Source organism: Amblyomma mixtum, chromosome 8, assembly GCF_055824585.1.
Source record: "Amblyomma mixtum isolate Tamu chromosome 8, ASM5582458v1, whole genome shotgun sequence".
In the NCBI taxonomy this organism is placed as follows: domain Eukaryota; kingdom Metazoa; phylum Arthropoda; class Arachnida; order Ixodida; family Ixodidae; genus Amblyomma; species Amblyomma mixtum.
The window spans coordinates 32,238,292-32,260,887 of record NC_143019.1 but is presented as its reverse complement, the minus strand read 5'-3'; the positions used below and the strand labels follow the sequence as shown (position 1 = coordinate 32,260,887).

The 22,596-nt window shown below is 47.4% G+C and overlaps 1 protein-coding gene across 4 annotated transcripts in view; it reads right to left on the bottom strand.

Moving 5' to 3' along the window:
- Positions 1-20,597: 20,597 nt before the first annotated feature.
- Positions 20,598-22,596, bottom strand: part of LOC149331921 (kelch domain-containing protein 3-like) — a 63,336-nt gene continuing 61,337 nt past the window's right edge. For all 4 annotated transcript variants that reach the window (XM_089556928.1, XM_089556931.1, XM_089556932.1 and 1 more), the window contains one exon: positions 20,598-21,249. In XM_089556928.1, coding sequence (XP_089413054.1) covers positions 21,186-21,249 — 64 coding nt within the window. In that variant the 3' untranslated portion in view covers positions 20,598-21,185. The remainder of the gene's footprint in view (positions 21,250-22,596) is intronic.

Sequence of the window (22,596 nt, the reverse complement as noted above, 5' to 3'; positions counted from 1 at the left end):
AAGTAAATGACACGCCATGATTGCCTAGCGTCCTTGCTTGAAACGAAGAGAGGACGCGTTTACGAACACCTGCTCTGAAGAAAACCCAACATCGCGTCCTGCGATTGGTCCGGTATCAAAAGTTCGCCACCCGTACTGTACAGGCGCCGATGCGCGAACTGTGGTGGGGGTTTTCCGGTAGCTTACGGCATAATAGCGATGCTCAGAGGAAGAAAAAGGATCAGAAACAAAGATAATTGTGCAGGGTGTGGTAAGTTATGGTATAGTATGGTGTGGTATGGTATGGTATGGTATGGTATGGTATGGTATGGTATGGTATGGTATGGTATGGTATGGTATGGTATGGTATGGTATCGTATGGTATGGTATGGTATGGTATGGTATGGTATCGTGTGGTATGGCACGGTAGGTATGGTATGGTATCGTGTGGTATGGCACGGTAAATATGGTCGGTACGGCACAGCACAGCACGGTCGGTACGGCACGGTTCGGTACGGTTCGGAATGGTATATCGTATATGGTATGGTATGGTATGGTATGGTATGGTATGGTATGGTATGGTATGGTATGGTATGGTATGGTACCTGTTGTACCTGGGGTCTAACATTCGAAATCTCTTCATTGGCCATGATAAGGGGCGTATTGGAGGGCTACGAATTTCGCCCGCATGAGTGTTTCCATGTCTGCTGTATCACAATCTAAATTATTCTCGACCACTTTGGGGAGCAGGGAGGTGGCATTTGTCTCCTACCTATTAATACCTAATCTCCGTCCTTGAAATCTGCTGTGTCAGGCCAATTATGCTTTCTTCCTGTCTAAACTACACCTCTCGCTTCCCCACCAGTCTTCTCATCGTTTCATGCTTATTTTTTCATTTTGGACATTGACCGCAAACTTGCTTGAAGCAGCATACACGGCAAATATTAGTTGCAAGTTTTCTTCTTTGTAATGATACGTAAGGCACTACTATGCATAGATAACCACGTAGTATTCACCTATGGCCGCTAACTGATTTATAACTGAACTTTTTCTCTTCTTTGTTCCGGTTTTGGTTGCAACCGACAGATGATGGCGATGGCTTCAAAGGTCCGTATAGGTCACGTGAGGCATTAAAAACACCCCAACGTATTTTTTCCACAGCGTCCACAGTAGGCGCATAGCAGCTGCGCCTGAGTAATGGGAGCTGCACGTTCCTTCCGGGCCACTGCACATGCGCGAGTGCTCAGCAGTGTTATGAGTTCGCGCTTTTTTTGTCACCTCCGGGCAGGTCATTAGCAGCACACTTTTGATGATCTTATACAATTCTTTATTTATCAGATACAGCATATAGTGATATTACAAATAAAAAATGCTGAGGCTTAACTTGGTTAAGCCTGGAGAATGCGAAGCATCATCGTGTCGCGTAATTTGGAGGCGCACAACCACAGCGACGGCGCGAGGTGGGCCCCCGTTTCGCCACTGCCGTGACGTCATCGTGTCACGTGTGTGACGTCATGTATCACGTGATTTGGAGGCGCACAACCACAGCGACGGCGCGAGGTGGGCCCCCGTTTCTCCACTGTCGTGACGTCGTCGTGTCACGTGGTGTGACGTCATGTATCACGTGATTTGGAGGCGCACAACCACAGCGACGGCGCGAGGTGGGCCCCCGTTTCTCTACTGTCGTGACGTCATCGTGCCACGTGGTGTGACGTCATGTATCACGTGATTTGGAGGCGCATAACCACGGTGAAGGGCTGAAGTGGTAGCTAAAGTAGTATGCTTCGCATAAAAATGCAGAAGACATCTCCTAAAGACGCCTCCCGAACTGTCAGAGCATACTGACAGCATTGCGCCTTTCAGGAGGATGGCCGAGGGCTGGAGGCGGCGTTCTTCGAGGTCATGTAACTGGCCTGCCCCCTACGAGGGTGGAGAGAGAGATCTGTGGTGTCAAAGGACACACAAGTCTAGGCCCGCAACAGCAACGCCCACTTTTAGGCAGGCTATACTATCGCTCTATTCCATTCACAATTTTAAGCAAGTGCTATATGTAGAAGCTTCAAGCAGACGAGAAAGACACTTTTGTTGCGAAAGCAGCACTACGCTAGTCACCGAGTTATTTCATGGAGCCGAGGAAAGGCCATACTGCGCATACGCGAGGAGCAGTGACGTCACGCGGCGCACAGCTGGCGCGCCGCCGCCGTCGCTGCGCGGGTGACTCAGAGGTGCCGCCGCCGCGCTCGCCAGTTGCGCATGCGCAGTAGCGGCGCATAGCTAGCGTGCCGGGGCCGCCGCCGCTGCCTTGCGCTCTCCATCGCCTCTCTCTCTCTCCTCGTTGCTTTCGCAATCCTCCAGGTTTAACCAGACATATACCACTGCCAATTTTTTTACAGGGATAAAGGTTATAAAATGGCCTCAGTGACTCGCGGCCTACGGCGCTTCCAGTGGAGAAGTCACGCTTTAATAGTTAGTCGTGCGGATTATGAAATGCGCTTCTCCACAGGGTTTATGTTCTAGGTTATCTCCCGCAAGCGTTAATGACAGCGTCCTCTAGGTGCTTCGTTTAACAATAAATTGTTCTGAGGCCATTCGTAGTATAAATATCGGGAGTGTATGAAACAATGAAAATTGGAAAACATTTTAGGTAACAAAAACGCGACATTCGAGGAATTTCCAGCCCCAATCGCTTTCTTCTAGCGGCTTCAAATAGAACAGAGACAGCGCTTTCCATTGTTCAACGCCGTTTTTGTAGAAGCAAACCGGACTAGCATTCGGCAAAACGGTCACCCCATTTCATGGAGATAGTTAAGGCGTTGAGTTGAGTTGGTCGAGAGTAACGAGTGAGGGCAGCGTCCAACTCGCTGGCTGCCGAGGGATGCAGTGGGTTGGATGCAGAGGGCGCAATGCAAATATTTTATTGCGTAAGCAATACTGCGCCAGGTTTCGAGCCGTCGCGTAGCTCCCGACGGTGGCCGAGGTCAGATGGAGCGCCGTTGCCATAGCAACCGTTTCAGCCGCGCTCCACCAGGCGGCAGGACCATCACTGCGCCGCGACCGCTGCCGCGCGCATAGTCGCGCGCTCTCGACGCATGTGTCGGAATGTGGAGAGAGGAGAGAGGAAGCGGGAGGTAAACGGGGAATAAACACGCGCGTTCACCTCGGGCAAAACAGTTGCTGCTTGCTTACGCAACTTGCCCGGTTTAACCAGAGCAGAGCTAAACCTCAGCTAATTTTTTTACATCGAGCACCGCATTGCATATTAGCGGATATATTTGTGGTTTTAAGAATGAATTAGTGGATTTTTAGCAGATCATGAAAGCAGTTCCCGTGGAATGCTTGGCGGGAGTCCCGCCTCGCCGCTCTGTAAAAGCGGATGTTATGCCCACGCCACGATTCTCAAACACACTGCACCTCCAGACGCCACTGGACGGAGGGATTGACAGGAAACCGCGAAAACCCTTCCGCAATCCGTAAGCAAACGCATATATCGCTTCGTAAGAAAGGGGGCCCCATGAAGTGGCGTGGGATTCCTGTTTCTGCAGCTCGACAAGCTCTCCCCAACTGATTCGGCTAAACGAAGTTGCATTAGGTGGGACCCGTCTCCTCGTTCTGGCTTTCTCGCTTCATACGTGTCGGCCGAAGTTCCATTGCCCGTGGTTCCATATACTAAGCAGGTTAGAATAAATGGGCCCTCTTTTCCTGTTGTCGGAGATGGGGCCCCTTAAGCCCCCCCCCCCCCCCCTTCCCCTTTTAATCCAGTGCTGTGTACCACACCACTAACATATGCTATGCCGAAAAAAGCGGTCTTGTCACTCAGAAAGCCTATTTTTAAAAAAACTGTGTACAGACTTAGGTGAGACACCCTGTATACCCCTCACGCCTGTTTACCTCATACCGCCGAAGATGTACAGGGTCCGTCAAAAGTTCCCAGGCCACATGGTCCGCTTTTCATCGGTATATCCTGGCACTTAAGATTCCGATAGAGCTATCGAGGTTCTCAGATGGCAGAACGATCCTTCTTCTATTCTCTACAGATATTTTGAGCTTCGAGGGTATCTCAACAGCCCGACTATGCTGCTCAAAAGCAAACCCTGTGGCCTTGGAACTTTTGACGGACCCTGTACACTCGGTACTCGGCCAGGAAACAGCAGAAGGGCTCTTTGCCGACGGGCACCACTCCGAGGTGTCTAATTGGGGATATGAACGCGTTGTGTAACCACTAGTATACGTTACCGGAGAGAGCAGTCTCAACTAAAGCACAAGGAATAGATGTCACAAGACGTGTTTGAAAGCTGCAACAACTTATAGTAACAGTAAGCGCAGCATATGGAACACTGTTCTCATTCCACATATTATATTTCATTATTTGCATGAGCAACCGTGCTTATCTGTCCTGGTGCTTTTTGCACATGTAACGTCGACGCAGTACGTCAAATTTGATGCGCAGTATGTTTGGTTTGGTTTGGTTTATGGGGTTTAACGTCCCAAAGCGACTAAGGCTATGTGCTATAGGCCATAGCTTTCACCCTCTATTTTTTACAAAGGCGTATATGTGGCCTCATTCACCGTTTGACAAAGCGTGCGGGCGCACTCGTCAGTCGAACAATTCAAAACGATGGCGGTGGTGGTGAAAACTTTATTTGGAACAAGGAAGTTTGGGACACGTAGGTCCTTGGGCCCCGCACGGCCCAACCGCACTCAAACGTTAATGTCCCGGAGGCTCAGGACGCTGGCAGCCCGGCCTGTGGCGATGGCTTGCTTGGCCGGGTCCTCAGAGCGCTGTAGTGTCTCCCATGCCTCCCAAGCGGTAAGGTTCTTTTAGCTGTGGCTTCGCATAGCGCAGCGCGAATGACGCAACCGACGTCACTTTGCCTTCGAACGCCTCCGCCCGCCTGGCTACCGCCGACGCCACGTGAGCGCCCCCCATTGTCGCGTCCCTCTCATCCGTACGCTTGTTGTCGACTTAACGGAACCTATTTACACGGTCCGCGACTGAGGCCCGACGTCCCGTAGTGAAGCTTTCGCTTCGAAAGGCAAGTGCACGGGCGTGCCATGTAGCCGAAGGTGAGTGGTAGGGGAGTTAAAAGAGATGCGAGAGGAAAGATTGAAAGACGCACGTCGCAATAACCGCGTCATCCGCAGCAGGCGACGGTTCAGAAACGACAAGCAGCCCTCGACATGAGGCCTGCAGGCCGCTAAGTGCCTCTTTACGGCTACCAGACTGCCGCGTGCACTGCTTTCCAACTCCATTGTAATCTACAGAGAGCACACTTAAGGTCCCCAGTTTTGTTCTCAGTTTAGGAGAAAAAAAATCGCGCGCATTCTCGCCGTTTTTAAATAATCCGTTAAGAATAAAATGCCTTCTCCCGGCAACACGAGCCTTTAAAATAACTGTTCATTTTTACGACTGTAACAATAAACAATAAAGGAACTTTAGCGACATAAGTGGTGACAGGCGAAAGCCTAAGTGCTGCATTAATTGTGCTACGCGATTGTTGCGCATGTAGCGATGAATGCTGCCACGAGTAAAGTGAACGACTACACTTTCACATTCTGTTGGTGCATTAATTAACTGCCAATTAATGACGCTTAATCTTCGCCTTTAGGAGTGGAACGCGACAGCGTGTTGTAGCGCTGCCAGGGAGTCCACGGAACGCCACCACCCGTTCGGCGCGATGCGTTGCCCTTTGAACCGCAACGCTTTTTTAAGGAAAGGAAATGGCGCAGTAATTCTCTGCCATCTTGGTGGACACCCGTCCTTCGCTTGTAAAGAACGGGAGGAAGTGGGAGCGAATGAAGAAAGAGAAGGAGGCGCCTTAATGAAGAAAATGAAAATTGTATTTGAGGAAAGGAAATTATGCAGTAACTGTCTCACAAATCTCGGTGGACACCCGTCGAAAATTGTATTTGAGGAAAGGAAATTAAGCAGTAACTGTCTCACAAATCTCGGTGGACACCCGAAAAGCGGGACACATTTTGTTCACGACAACGATGAGCCATTAAAGGCTTTCGCCTTAATATTTGGAGGACGCTCAAGAACGCGGCAGCGTCTTGTAGCGCTGCTAGGAAGTCCGCGGAACGACATCGCCCGTTCGGCGCGACGCCTTGCCGGAAGTACAGGAAACGACGCCTGTCGCTGTCATATCTCGGTGGACACCCGAACCGCGCCGTAAGGGCCTTAAGGAAAATTAAATGAAAACTGGTCTTAAGGAAAGGAAATACTCGTATCTCGGTGTACACCAGAAAGGAGTAGACACTACAGTGCATCCGTATTCACTAGACGCGCCTTTGTTCATTCCAGACCGTCGAGCTGGAGTGGCGCAGTGGTTAGCGTGCTCGCCTCGCTCTCCGGAGGCCCTGGTTCGATTCCCCAACTCGACCAACTTCCTACTCGGTTTTATTTATTAAGGCGAATGCCTCATATTGTCGTGACCCAGGAATGTTACCGTGTCCGCGTTTCGGCGTCACTAAAAAGAAAAAAAAACTGTGTCGAGGCTGGGAATCGAACCAGTTGAAGTCGAGACGCTACCACTCCGCCACGAAAGCTCAGGGTTTGAGTATGAATAATGGTTTGGTTTATGGGGTTTTAACGTCCTGAAGCGACTCGGGCTAAGGCGCATCTAGTGAATGCATGGGTTCATACAAGAAAAGAACAAAAATAAGGAAAGAAATAAAAGTTAAGTAAAAACAATAAAGTGCTCCAGGAAACGCCTTGCAGCACTTTAGAGAGCCAAAGTGCCCCCTGAATTTTTTAATTAATGCTTCAGGGATTTTTCGCTCACGGCCAACGCCGCCGACACCGGCTTTTCTGCGACTGTCGCGTTAGAATTCTAACAATGATTACGATTCTCCGTAACGCGAAATCGGAGCGCAGCTGTGTAGGTGTTTAGATTAAGATATACTGAGGCAAAGAATTTGAGACGCGTTGATGGGTGTGGGTGGTGGTGGTTGCGATTGAGAGAAGGATGAAAAGGAAAGTGCACGGGCCTGCCGACTGGCTCAAGCCGAGCCACCACCGCTGCCACGTGCAGATAGAAGTGTGTTGAAAGATAAAAGGAAAGAGAAAAAGAGAGCAAAGACGCGCGTCGCAACAACCGCTTCGCCGAAGCGGACGCTCGCTGAAAAACCAGATAAGCGGCCGTAAACTGTTTTCCGCGGACACTTTTGAAGCGAAAAGCTTCGCTACGCTAGTCAACACCGCGCTTCGCGTGAGCCGGCGTAAGTCGGAGCACGAGTGACGTCACGCACGGCGCAGGCTACTGCGCATGTGCGCCGCCGCTTCTCGCCCTCGCCACAGTTTGACCTTTCGCCGCAGCCGCGCGCAGTGCGCATTAGGAGATGAAAGGAGTATCTGTTCTCGCTTCGGCGAGCGCGGCTTCGGCCGCTTCTTTTTGAGCAGCGTCCGCTCCGGCGGACGCAGTTGTTGCTGCGACGCGCGTCTTTTCTTTTCTTTTTCTCTTTCCTCTGATCTTTTAACTCTCCTCTATCTGGACGTGGCAGCGGTGGTGGCTTGGCTCGAGCCAGTAGCAGGCCCGTGCAATTTCCTCTTCATCCTTCTCTCAGTCAGTCACAACAACAGTGCGCATTACTGGGAAGGATGGGTTGTGGCTTCAGATCAGGTTTTGAAGAAAGCAGAGACGCAGTGAGAGAGAGAGAAAAAAGATTACCGACGATTACGTTACTTCCTAATGCGAAATTTGAGCGCAGCAAATAAGCTGTTTCACCTTTTCGATAGATTGAGGCAAAGAAATCGAGCAACACATGTATGCGCTATCACAGAATTTATTTTTTTATTTTTCACACTTATTCCTTTAACAAAGACTCCACTAACAGTTCTTGACAGTCATGAAGGAAGCTTTGTGGTCGGAGAAATAGACTGATATATGTTCGACTTGGTACACCAATGCTTGATTCTCAAAGACGAGATCTATACAAGTGCCTCGCGAGGTTGTCACAGCCGTGGGACGCGTTACGAGCGAGAGGAACGGGATGTTCTCCCGCATAAGTGTTAGGAAATTGCTGTTTGTCTTTATGTCAACATTAAAGTCCCCCACTACTAACATCGGTGTGGATCGATGGACGGTTAATGCGAGTTGCAGGAAGTGCACGACGTGTTTCGTGAGTGCGGTAGGGGCGAAGTAGGCAGCTACTACCAGCAAGCCGTTGGGCAACTTTGCGGCGCACAGTTCGCCAACTTCATGTGACGTGCCAAACATTTCGACTGGTATTGCAGAGAGACCTGTGCGCAAGTAGATAGCGACTCCCGCCGCTCTGTTGTGGTCTCTGCGAGCACCACAGCAGTATAGGAAATCTATGATTTCGAGAGGCTCTTCGGGATCCATCCAGGTTTCAGCAAAGCAAAGTACAGAGGAATGGCGCAGAATGTGATCGTGGTGTACGTCCTTGGCATGTGCGGCAAGGGAGCGTACGTTAAGAATGTGGTTGTGAATGATGAATCAAGTGCTGCCAGCGAATGACGCGTCCATTGGCTCTCTGCGTGTGTTACTGATGTGTGGTTAACATGTTAAGCTTCGCCTGTAAGAGTGGAACGCGACAGCGTCTTGCAACGCTGCCAGGGAGTCCACAGAACGCCATCGCCAATTCGGCTGTACGCCTTGCTGGACGGTAAATTTATTTTTTGAGGAAAGGAAATGTATCTCTCTCGCATATCTGGGTGGACACCTGCACCTCGCCGTAAGGGAAAGGGGGAAGATGGGAGTGAACGAAGACGCCGTATTAGCTAGACGCGCCTTTGTTCATTCCAAACCATTCAGCTGGCATTACGGAGTGGCTAGCGTGCTCGTATCGCACTCCGGAGACCCTGGTTCGATTCCCCAACTCGACCAATTTCGTTCTCGGTTTTATTGATTTATGCGGTCTAACTAGAAAGGTTAATTAGGCTATTTCATATTTATATTATTGTATTTCTATCTATCGTGTTCTGTCATTAACCTGTCAATTGTTGGAACTGTCTAGGATGTTCGACACAACGTATATGAAACGAGCAACGTCTTACTGAGTGGGGAAGTGCGTGGTGGTGGAGGGAACGCGGCTTCGTACTTATGTTTTTTTCAGCAGCGTCTCCTTCCGCGGACGCTGTTGTCGCTGCGGCGCGCGTCTTTCTTTTCTTTTCTTCTGACCTCTTCATTCTCCTCTATATTAATTAGGCTAATTGATTAGTTAAGCAATTAACTAAACTCAGTCCAACTTAGTTGCAGCATCACTATACGATCCCTTTTATTGGTTGCATGGTTACTAGCCAAAGTACAATTGGCCCCATTTGAAATTCGCGCACTGTGACGTCACGAGCATTTCGACCAATTGAAAAGCGTGGCATTGGGGGCGGAGCTGGTTACGAGGCCGACGCCGACGACGACGACGACGCGAAACCCAGGAACGGACGCCAAAGAGCTGCGCTCTAAAAAAAAAACTTTATTGCCATAGATTGGCGGGATTTAGTGGAGGTGGGCTTGGTGTGGCCCCCAGGTGGGCGCGACTTCCTGGGCCCACGAAATGAGTGCCAGTTGGATGCTCTTGTCTGGCCTTCCGAGGAGTTGGTTCCATCCTTCCTCGGAGGGAGCTGGCAGTAAGGTTCGAGGGGGCGGATTTCCCGCGCAACCCCAGAGGATGTGTGCCTGGGTGGCGATTTCTCCCTGGTAACAATTTTGGCCGACGGGGTCGTATTCCCCGTCTGTGATGAGTGAAAGTCTAGAATGGCTAAGGATGGAGTGTGTCTGCAACCTGCGAAGCAAGGTGGCTTGCGCTCGATTCAAGTCGGGATGGGGAGGTGGGAACTGGCGTCTTATCTCTCTGTGGAGGTTTGTGATTTCGGCAAAGGTCTGGGGAGCCTCGGCAAGAGCGTCTGGGTCCGTGGGGCCGGCCGCCCGGTTGGTTAGTCCTCGGGCTAGTCGGTCGACCCCTTCGTTTCCAGAATTTCCCGCGTGGGCGGGTACCCAGACCAGGTTGATCTAATGGTCGGTAGTGCAGCCGCGAAGGATGCGTGCAGCGGGGTGGCAGATAAAACCTGCCGAGAAATTTTGGATCGCTCTTTTGGAGTCGCTTAGGACTGTGCGTGTACGTGGGTCAGCGATGGCCAGTGCGATGGCGGTTTCTTCTGCCGCTGTGGGAGAGTGAGCTCCTACTGTGGCGGCGGTGACGAGAGTGGATTGTGGCGTGGTTGCACAAGCCACGTATGTGTTTGCATTTTGCCGTGCAGCGCTTACGTATATTGCGTGTTCGTCGGCAAGGTATGTGGCATCTAGTGCTTGGGCTTTCAGCTGACGGCGCGTATCATGGCGGCCAGGTAGCATGTTTTGGAGGATTGGTTTTATAACTAGGCGGCTATAGACCCCTATCGGAATGGGCGTCGTGGGGTGGACGTCGCCTATGGGGTTGATGTTGAGACGGTCAAGTATGAGCCGCCCGTGTTTAGTGCGGGAGAGGCGGTGGATTTGGGCAGTCTTGCGGGCGTCTATGAGTTCTGTGAGCGTGTTGTAGATGCCGAGTTGGAGGAGATGCTGCGTGCTGGCGTACTGGAGTAGCCCCAGTGCCGCTTTGTACGCTGAAAGTATAATGCTGTTCACAGCTTCCTCTTCCTTCCGGCGGAGGTGATAGTAGGGGTAGGAGTAGACTATCCTACGCAGTAACCCTGGATACCTCAACCACGCAGCAAGGGCACAGCGCACTTTACACTTTCGGCCGCCGCGGTGGCTCAGTGGTTATGGTGCTCGGCTGCTGACCCGAAAGACGCAGGTTCGATCCCGGCCACGGCGGTTGAATTTCTATGGAGGCGAAATTCTAGAGGCCCGTGTACTGTGCGATGTCAGTGCACGTTAAAGAACCCCAGGTGGTCGAAATTTCCGGAGCCCTTCACTATGGCGTCTCTCATAGCCTTAGTCGCTTTGGGACGTTAAACCCCATAAACCAAACTAAACCAAACTTTCAGCTTAGTATCTGTGACCAACATTACGCAGCGCACACACATTTTAAATTTCGCCTTCAACCAGAAACACACCCGTTAGTGGCCATCAGATCAAAGCGTAAGGATACGCGGGCCTCAAGCTACCATTGTCTCAGGTGGACCCACAAAACTCATGCCATTAAAAAGCATTCGATAAGGCCTTCCTTCAGAACAGTGCACAGCGATTTCTCATTATATGATGGAGGAGGCATGTTTCGAAGCGTGATTTGCGAACGCAACGTGAATGTGCTGTGCGGGTGCAATCGCCATAAAGTGCATCTCCGTTATAAACAGCAAGATAGTAGCACGTTGCAGAGCCCAACTTAAACTCTTCACCTTAGGCTGCGAGGTGCCAGTACCTCAGTGTACTATAACCATTAAGTCAAGGGGATATGTTGGCTTGTTCCGACCTGTGGATATCTGAGGGACAAAGGGTGCAAATATCACTGAGGCACGCCTGCGATGTGGGTGTCTAGATTTTTGACCGCGCACGTAGCAGCGTTGCATGCTTCCATTTTAATACGGTCGCCGCAGCAGGAAATCATGCAGATCCACGACCTCACGCCCATTTTCCTTCCTCCAAGTCACGCCCAATAACAGACCATTGTTGTCGCTAGCCGATCGCAGAAGTAGCCAAATCTTATTGATATTCCTCACTACACCTGTGGAACGCTAATAATGGGGGGATGTACCAGTTGTTTCTGGGCAGACTTTCAGTAATTCTCAAAAATAGGTTTTCTCAGGTAAAAATATATGGCTTTTTCAGCATAGTATTACCAGTGTCTGCGATCATCAGAAAATCGGTGAATCCTTTTTAGTAAGCTGGTTAACTAATTTTTAATAATCAACTTTTTAACTAGTAAGCACTCAGTTGCAATTAGAGATTTGTAGCTGGCAGTTAGTAATAGCCATATCAGTTTTTAGAATTTAGAAAACTCGATTACCCTTGGCACTGTGGCTTGACAAAATTTGGCTTTTTTGACTAGTTACGTGCATTGGAAAAATTGTATTGCCTGCATGATTTTTGAAAGCGCATGTATTTTGGCATGATGTAGCAAAATTTTGTTGACCCTCAGTGCCAAAGACAATTGCGTTTTCAAATTTTTAAACAAACTGATATGTTTATTACTGATGACCGGCTACAAATCTATAACTGCAAATGGGCACCTAACTCTAACAGTTAAAAAGAATTAAAAATTAGTTAACCAGCTTACTACTTAAAATGATTCCCCGGTTTTTTAGCGTCCATCAACACTGGTAACACTATGCTGCAAGCCATATTTTTACTTTAACAAGCCTATTTTGGAAATTTATTCATCCTTGGAACACATGGTAAACTCATGAGCCCATATAGTATTAAAAAAAATGTGAGTATATAAGAGTTCCACACACAAGTTGTGTGTATTAATACTTTGTTTCTTGTTACTACTTTTCAAGTGGGGTTTAAAGACTCACTTGTGTTCCTACTACAAGCAGATGTGCATGGTCCTGCAGGATGACTACCATATTACTGTGGATTGCGAGTGTTTTTTTATATTTTTGTGCGCTTTACATCTAGAAAACTACTTTAACAGTAGTTCGTAACATTCCAGAGCGGTTCAAAAATGAAAGGTCATTGTACGAATCGTTTATCCTAACGTAATTATAAGTAATGTTCGGTGCTATAATGAAGGCTGATGGTTCCATCACCTACTCATTACATTACCTGATGGTTCCAGTAGCTGCTGGGAATGCGCTAATAAACCGGCAATACTGGCACCAGTAAGATCTCGGTAGGAAATTTACCAGCAGTAAATTTTCACCTGGAATGTCAGTGAGCGTCTTCTGCATGTGCCTCCGATTATACATGCGCTTCACTTTTTTTTACGCAAAATATTCCTCGAAAACATTCAACTCTACGCCTGTGCACCATGGTTACGATGACCGCCGATCTGTGAAAAAAAAGCACGACACTAAAGATTAGACATCAAAACTTTTCTTTTATAAATTAAGAAAAAAAACGCACCGCTTACATTGGCGCTGCCCCAGTAATAAGACCCGCCATAGACTACGTCGATCCAAGAAACCATACACGATCAGATATACTTTTTCAGGTAATGCGACTGCATGTCCCCGATATGCCATCAAACAAAAATACGTCGAGTTTTCAGGTCATCCTGTACACAACATAGGTGAAAGACACTGAAATCAAATCCACGTCGTCGCAAGCAAAGTGCTGGCGCCATCGGTGCGAGAGCAGGAGATGGTTGCTTTATACCTCGGCCAATACTGTATGCGTGCATTTCATGGTGGTGACGAGGAATGAACATGCCACAAAAGCAAGCTGGACGCGCAGCGTTAAAAGCTAGCCTTAGCTGTAGCTCGGTCTGATCACCTCTCCCTAGACGCTGAACTTCCCTGGAATAGGTGTCACCTCTTCATATTCTGCCAGGAATTATAAGGAAGTCCCAACTATATCTCAATCACTGCAGTGCGTGCGGGCATGTGAAGCTTAATGGGCTTAACATTTCAGTTGCAGTCGGTCGGTGTCTCGAAATATTTAACATTTAACAGCATGGTGCAACTACATGTTGTGCTGGATTTAGTGGCACATAAGCATCTAAGGCTATCATGCACCAAGCTCAAGGTATAGAAAAATTTTTCTCTGCAGAATTTTGCAACTATAATCGCGGCAATCCCACCATGTCATTGCCTTCATAGGAAAGCAGCGCACCAGTCTCTCGGGCGTTTCCACACGATGACCATGAAAAGAGACCCGCATGAGATCCCATCAAATTCACCAAAATCTAATGTCTCAAAATGCTCCGGATGCACTACGGTGTACATATTAACGCGACAGCATTACGGCTCCCATTTAGTGGAAAACGTGGCCTTCCCAGCAGTGTCGTGTCGAGAATCCCACCCGTTGTCGTCCCGGCGTTACTGTGACGAAAAACCCAAGTCACGCGTGACGTCACACATCTGGAATGAAAATAACTGAAAAGAGAACTCGTAATGTGAATTAAACGTCGGCGCATATCTGAAACGACTTAAATTTACAAATTAATTGATTTCACGCTGAAAAAATAACAAATTTTATTCTGGCTTTGAACCCACGTCTTTGCCAACCAGGCATGCTACCAACTAGGCGTCATAGGCATGTTGACTTGGCCAGGATACAAGTGGGAGTTATGTGTGTGTGGTGTTAGCTTAATCTGAAGCTTAGTAATGTGGTAACTAGAGAAGTGAACTAAAGATGAGCTAATTAGTCAGATACTAATTAGAGTACCATTATGTGCGTTAACAGCAAGGAGTTCAAAGAAAAGAATGTGGAAACTGTTTTGTGATAATTGTAATAAACATGCGAATATGAACAACAGTGACTTCGTAAGAAGAGAGACCATTGAACGGAACCATTAACGCTGTCGCGTCATACGTTTAAAGGTGAAGCTAAAGTGTCCACCTAAATTTTTGCTCATCTCCCGAGCCACGCTACACCAGTCCGTGAACATTACACGATATCCCGCGATGTAACTGACCCCGATCAAGAGTAGGCCTAACACTCGCACCAACAGCGCCAGCACATTTGATAAACTGACACAGTTCAAAACTTGATGCGACTCATCCAAAGGACACATATACGTAGACAGAATCAGGGGCTAACAATCCAAGGTGCCTAGGGGCGCCTGCTGCCAACAAGGCTCTCTCTTTGGAGCTTCCACCCAGACAGATATGCACCATGCACTGCCTACTGCACTGTACCTCGGTGGTGGTGACTCGTCCCAATTGCACAAATGCAGTGCTATGTATGCAATCCTCCTACCCTCGTTATCGTTAAATCTGTGCACTGCCACAGATGCTCAGGGCGCGAGGAAGCCCACACCTGCTCTACCCATGTTCAACAATGAGGTTCTGCATTCCGACAGTGGTGCGACGGTGTTTGTTAGATTGCAAATTGAAAACAAAATTTGAAGGGAAAAAAAAATGTATGCATTATGCATGTCTGAGACAATCTGACGCAGAGAACTTGTACGTACCAGCGTAGAGATACACAACGGCCAATTACATTTTCTGTCCGGACAAGCCAAAACTGACACAGCTGGTGCAGTGAAGTTTAGCCGCCAATTTAAATCGAAATGTAATCCTAAACTTCATTGCTTGCTGATGAAAGTCAAGCACAAATTAGGATGTTAGCATTATTTGTGCCTGCAATCGTAACAGCATTATCAAATGACCATTTAGAAAAATGAAAATAGTCACCTGTTTATAGTATGCCTATAAAGTAAAAAAAACCTACGGTATAGCAGACTTGATTGTCGACTATAACAAAAGGAAGAAAAACAGTTTCGTTATTTGTGCTATCCACTAAAAAACTTGACACTTACACATTTTTGGACAGCGAAAGGCAAAAACCAATCATGATTTCAAAACGGACGAACATCATTTCACACAAGGGCCTACCATCACATTCTTCCACCATCATTATGCCTAAAACCGTCACCAAACTACCACCACGGTGCGTATCTTTCTGGCAGCAAGCTCCAACATCACCAACAGCCAAGACCGTTAGGACCCCTGCTACACTCAGGTGATTACAAGCATCAGACCTACATGCTCTACCTTCCAAAACACCTAGCAACATCCTCGATATTCAAGCAAATGCTTGATATACAGAAAACAACATGCAATTACAGGCCCAGCCATCCGCACCTTCGCTTCAAACATTGTTCACTTCCGTCAACAGCACACAACCACATGAATGAATACCAGGATAGATGAGAGCCGGCTTGGTTCCAGTGTCCATAAGGCCATGGGTCACTAGTTAGGCCTTCTGAGTGTAAATATCTCTCACAAACCAAAAGAATAGATTAAAAGGACATTCAAACACTACCCATCTTGGTAATATATATTACATCAGAAATGACTGAGTAGTCCAAGTCAGCATAAATATGTTATACACGTGTAGTAGTCATCAAGGCCAAGGAAATAGAGAACGCTGAAGTCCCATTCAAAGCGAAGGAAAAGGAAACATGGCAAGATACTGATGTGCACTGACTGCACTGCCAGTAGACAAATTTCTGACTACAGTGGCCAGAATATAATTACGTTCGCCTTAAAGTTCATTAGGTACCCCACGGTTGCAACCTTAACTGCAGGTACAAGCAGGCCACAAAAATATACAAGCTGTGAACACATGCAACGAGAGAAAAAAGATTCACACCCCTTACGCTCCGAAACAGAAAGCAGTAAGTTAGGTCTCCGACTTAGTCGGTACGATTTGAAATAGCGCTCCGCATCTAGCGCTGAGACGAAGAGCTGAACACTTCTTCGCATGCTTTCAGCACGTCGCTTTGCATCCACTGCGTTCGAAGCGATGAGGTAGCGCTGAAAACACATCAGGAGACGTAGAAAGCAATAGGGGATATTCAAAATTCCGCAAGTGCGCTTTCCCGCATAACAATGTTGCCCCTAACAAGATGGCCGACTTCGCTATAAAGGAACTACATAGGCTTCAGGACAGGCGCTAACGGTGTGGATAGAATGTAAGAAACGTATTTTGGAAGAATCAAACAAAAAAAAACAGTCTTTCTTGCTTTGTTTCAGCTGGAAACGCATGGTCCGCCATCTTGTTGGGGGCAACATTGTTATGCGGGAAAGCACACTTGCGGAATTTTGAATATCCCCTATTGTACAAGGCAAAGATAGATTTCCAAGCTGTCCACACTTCGAGAAAATTCCTCGAGAAATCACAGATGCATCCACACACAAACAACTAGACACAAGAGATGTGCCATATCCACTAGAGGGAATCAAATTACTCTATACCTTTTCGATCATCCTGTACAGCATGAGGAATGATAACACACCATAAAGTCCAAACATGCAACTATGTGAATGTCACTCTGATAGCAGGAAAGTGGTCGACACAAAGAAACAAGACAGAGCACGCAGGAGACAACCACACAAAAAAAAAAACTTACTCAAGACACCTGTACAACTACTTGTCATGTTCTTTTTTGTTCATGCCAACTCCTTTCAAAAACATTAGCATGCACCAACTACCTTAAATTGAAGTTTTACTGCAGGAAGGATGCCAAAGACTAGCACATTACACCCTGTCTATAATTAGATGCATCGCTGCCCCAACCAAATGCTCTTGCAGCGAGATGCTACTCCTAACTTTTCCTGTAGCTTCCTCTGTAACTGACCAAGGCCTAAGATGGAAATACAGCTACCAAACGTGGCACACTGACTGACCAGTTATTAGCTACATGCACCCTGAACTGTAGTCATTGCAATGCCATCAGCCATGATCATTCAAATCCCTGCTTCAACATGCACCACTACAATCTTCTGACAAGCTTTGCAAACCAGTGTACTATCAGCATCACGAGAGCTCCAAGTCTTGAAGCTTCAGTAACCATAATGACGTCTTCTCAGTGCAATAATATTTCCAGGCGAAACACGTGACGAATTATTCCACCTGCATAGTTTGCATCAATGCCAGTTTGCAATGTTTAACACTAGCTTTCTCTTAGTGCTATTTTTGTACGGGCAGACCAACACTTCCTGTGCAAGACAAGTTGAAATCGATTCAAAATTAACAAGCCCCAATGGAATAACAAAATCCAGACTGGTGACGACAAAACTGACAACGCTCGGAATTCGTAACGTATCAATACCAGTGCTGAGCCACGGCTAATCATTCATCTATCATTAGGTGGAAATGTGAGCCATGCCACTGCTCATGGCCACTGTGTGATTCTATGCTAGGAAAGACTACAACTATACTTCTGGGCTTGAACTTGTAATAACACACATAGCATGAACCACCAATCTATGAAAGCAAGCACTTCAATGACAAAGACGGCAGACACGAGGGTCACAAAAAGAGCAACACAAAGGTCGATAGTGTCTAGCATGCACTTTGTGCTCTTGATGACAAGCAACAGCTTGCTACAACCTAAAACTGATAAAAAAATGGAACATTCCAGCTAAACAGTACCAATAAAAGCAAAGGTCAGCTGAACAAACTCAGTGGTCATTTGAAATGCAAGGTAGATAAAAAAAAAACACAAAGCAGCAACAGTTCAAACACCACAAAGATAAACTTGAGCCATTTAGTGTACAATTATGAAGGGGAAGCTACCTTGAGGTCAGTGAGGCTCTTGAGATTTCCACTTCATGAATCTACATCCTGTGCGCAATTCAAGTCCCATTTGCTCATGGGAGACAATGATGTGCCATGTCACAAATTTTACGGCAGGCAACACTTGTGCATGCAACAAAATAGTTCTGGACGTTACCCAAAGGCCAAGTGAACTTGTAAACTGCATTTTCGGATATGTCGCATCACTGTCTTTTAGTGAAATCGGATTCCATGTTGTTTGTTACTCACAGCTAGGAGGATGAATCAAACTTGCAAGCAAATCACAAGAGAACAACTATGTCATATCCCCATACGTAATGATCCGATAGCTTGAAATGTAGTCATGTCTAGAGACATCAAGTTATGTCTCCAGGTAACAGACAGTATATCAGAAATTTGGCATCTTATACTGGGTCGAGGCTTGCGTTTAAGGCCACTAAAGACCCTTAAGATCTGCCTTCGCATAACACTTGAGACATCAGCAATGTCAATGGCTAACAGGTGGCACTGCTCGCTGGCTGGACTTAATGATGATGATGATGAAGTTTTATGTCAAGACCAATAACACTCTACCCACACGTCATTGTTATTTAACAAGAGGTGGAACTAAGTTGGCAATATAGTTTGCAAGTTGGCATCCTTTAGAACTCTGCTAATGCATTCAAAATCCCATCTTGCTAAGCTTTGCCACACAGAAATCCTTTTAAGGAAATCTCAAAAGCGGCACACAAAAAAAAACACAAGAAAACAAAGGGTAAAATGGGGAAAAGTATGCTCGAAAGTGCTGACCATGCCCACCGAAGAAATCCAGGGGAAGACAATACAACATAAAAGACGACTACTCAAAACATCCTAAGAATCTGGTGACAAACATCATCTGAATGAGCTCTCTTATAGAACAAGCCTCTTATTGCAGTTGTGCAAGAAAACTGCTATGCGAAACATATCGATGCTCCTAAAAAGTGCATCAAGCTGGAATCGGAGCTCTGAGTCACTTGTGTCCAATTTCTGGTGACGTGTAGCATGACGTCATACCGTACAACTCTTCGGCTGCCTGGAATGCTGTCACTTACCACTCCCAATCTGCATAGCATTTAGCACCGTATCTAATACAACCCACCAACTCTACATGGCAACTCTCTCGGAATACATGACCTGGGGTACTACATGAAATTTTAGGCCCTTCAGAGGCACAGTGCTTAAGCACGAAGGTAGGAGTGTCTCAAGAGTACTCACGCTTTAGGCTGGCTAGCACATGTAAAAGCAATACTATCCTCTTGGGGATAAACTTGCATCAGGGTTGTAGGAACTCCTTACAAGTACCTTTCCACTGTACTCTACTGATGAAGTGCCAGGCCTGGTTCTCTTAGAGGAAACTTCATACACTATTTGCATTCCAATCAATTATCAATACCACCCCTGTACAGGGGTGGTATTGATAATTGCAGAATTAGCCCCTCGCAGAATTAGCCCCGAAACAATTAAAGGAGTTCAAAACACAGAAAGGCTACGTTCTTGGTGCAAAGTCTACTAACTGCTTTGTTCTCCGCTTTAAACATTTGAACACAATGCCACCTAGTTCGCTCAAACAGGCCAGACCAAAATGCTGCGCGATAACCGTTCAAATGCACACAACACATCCACACACTATCATCCTGCGGCTTTATGGCAACGGAGCAAGGAACGAAACTTTCGTTACGCAAATCCGCAACGAATTAACACCAGAAATGCCAGCTTCGTCACGAAACTTTCGTTACGCAAATCCGCAACGAATTAACACCAGAAATGCCAGCTTCGTCAAACGGTTTTAATGTTCCCACATACAGCTGTCTCCTTCAACAACCAGGCACCAGCCGAACGCCACACACCGAAGTGCGACACTGAAACAGGCAAGATAATGACAGGTTGACTGTCACCTGAAACACAGTACTCAGAGCGCACTCTTGGGCGAAACTTAAATTAACAATGTGTGACGCCATCCACTGCCAAAAGTCGTGACAACGGCCGAGACGAGCGGTGCCCCAAGTGACCAAGACGCCGTGTAATCAGTGATTCAATCTTTCTGGGCCCACGATCATCGCTTACGGCTGCTTCTTGTCAACCTGAATGCAGGTAGCATTGAATGCTGGCAGTCAGACTAAATAACCGTGAGCGCACGAAAACAGGGTTACAGAGTTGCGCAGGTTGTGCGGATACACCTTATCCTGCCCTTCTTAACACTGCATTACATCACAAAGCGCTGTCCGAACAGCGAATAAGCCAACCCTGCACGCAATACAGTTAAATCTGAGAGCCGCGCGGGTGACGTCATGGACACAACCCACAGCCAGCTCTTCTCTGCTCTCTCAAGAGTCTTCGCAGATTTCAAGGAAGAACCTCTCGAGCAAACACAGACAGGGAATGGAACTCTGGACAAAAACAAGTCGGAGCATCTTGCCTCGAAAAATGCAGGAAAATAAACACACGCTAAGGCAAACACTACCCTTGAGCTTCAATACCTCCAAGAGGGGTGTGGGGGGGGGGGGGGGGGGGGGGGGGGGGGGGGGAGAGAGAGAGAAAAGAAAAAAGGACAGCTTATGTACAGAAGACCAAGACTATCGTTTCGGTTTTGTAGTGCTTGTTTTCCAGCCGAGTCTTCAAAGGAAAAAAAAAAAAAGTCTGCATGGTTTCTTGGTACCAGAATAAGACGCGTAAAGAAAGCAGCGTACAATTTCCCACGAAGTTTCTCCGCAGAAAGCAACCGAGCCACACTGGGCCGAGAGACAACAATCGCCAGCAACCGCTGCTTTCACAACCAAACTCGGAAAAACGACGACGACAACAGGACGTCGCCTTTTCTTTTTTTTTTCTGGCACGAAGAGGCTGCGTCTATGTGTGCTCTATTACTCCCCACTGAGATCCCCGCGAAAAACTACGTGCTCCGACCGCAGCCTTGACTCTCGACAAGCATCTTCTCGGGAAGGCGGAACCCACAGTCCTCTCTCGTCTCGAGCTTGACAGTCGCCCGACGAGGAGGGCCCGACGAACGCCACCATCGCCGCTATATATGTACACTGTGCCACCTTTGTCGCCGGTGGCTGCGTCGGTGGAAAGCCTTTGCTCGGAGTGGGGTGGCTCTCAGCCCGTCATCTGTGACGGGCGCGAGATGCTGTTGTTCGTTGTCATGGCACTGATCTCCCACCTGCAGAAGACGACAGAGAGCGACCTGAGCCATGGAGCCACAAATTACTAGAAAAAAGAGGCACCGTACTCTACCAAAGTTTCTTAAAGGAGTGGTTAACCAACCAGGGGAAGGTTGGGAAGTGTAAATTTCACCGTTGGCTTGGGCAACGTTTGCTTAAAACGGAGTCAGCTGCAGATTCACACCTGAACTGCTTTTCATGCTATTGCATTCCTCAGCTCTTTCCTTACCATGGGAAAAAATAATATTTTCTGTGGTATCAGGATTTTTTTTTTTTATGAAGTAGCTCCCTCCATAAGGTATCTCCCTCAGGATGCATATTAAAATGTATCCGAGTGGTTGCTCTTTCATGTGATAGTTGCCCAGAGGGTTCAAAGTGTAGGGGCCGACCATTCATGCTCTCATCCCAGTGGTAACCGAAACAAGACAAGTTATGTACAGTCTGATGCGATTTGAAGGTGATCACTTCAGGTTTAACCGACTCGGGATAAAGGTGCTCACAAGCTATTTATTCTCACGACAGGGGTGAATGAAATACAGCAAAAGCTCGTTAATTAGAACCGCACTCGAATACCTGCACAGTTCGAACTAACCAAACTGAACAGAAAAGATGGTACACTGCGATCCAGAAGCCGCCACGTGATGAGCTTACCACTTATTGTTTTAAAAAAGTCCCTGATGACCTTCTGTGTTTTCTTCCCAGTAAGTAAAAGCCATCACATTCTGTTCCAAACATGCAGAAGGTCTCCTCTTTGCTTTCAAAAACAGAAGAGGCGGGATACATTCACGGCATCCATTGCATGCCGCTCGGAAGACCATGTGCCCAGGCCAATCAAGAACAGCGGCATGCAGTTTGTAATATCGGTGGCAGAACCAATTTGCATTTGAATTAACGAGCTGCTTAATGCATAGCCTTCAACAGAGCATGAACAGACCAGGCCACACAGTTCAAATTATCCAATAACTGGAATTAATGAGCTTACACCACAAAAGTTTGGCTAGCTGAAGAGGTCCTCGTTCCTGCACTGTCATGTTACCCACAGCGGTGGCTCAGTGGTTAGGGCACTCAGCTACTCAGCCGGAGGATTTGGATTCAATGCAGGCCACGACTGCTGCCTTCCGATGAAGGTGAAACAAAACTTAAGACGCCCCCCTGGGTGCTGTGTGGTGTCAGTGCACTTTAAAGAACCTCAAGTGGTCGAAATTAATTCGGAGGCCTTCACAACGGCATCCCTCATAGTCCATGCGTAACTTAGGGACGTTAAACCCCCAAATTTACAATTTTTACCGGAGACTTAAGTGATCATCACGACAAGAAAAATTTAACTGGTCCTGTCTGGCCGATAT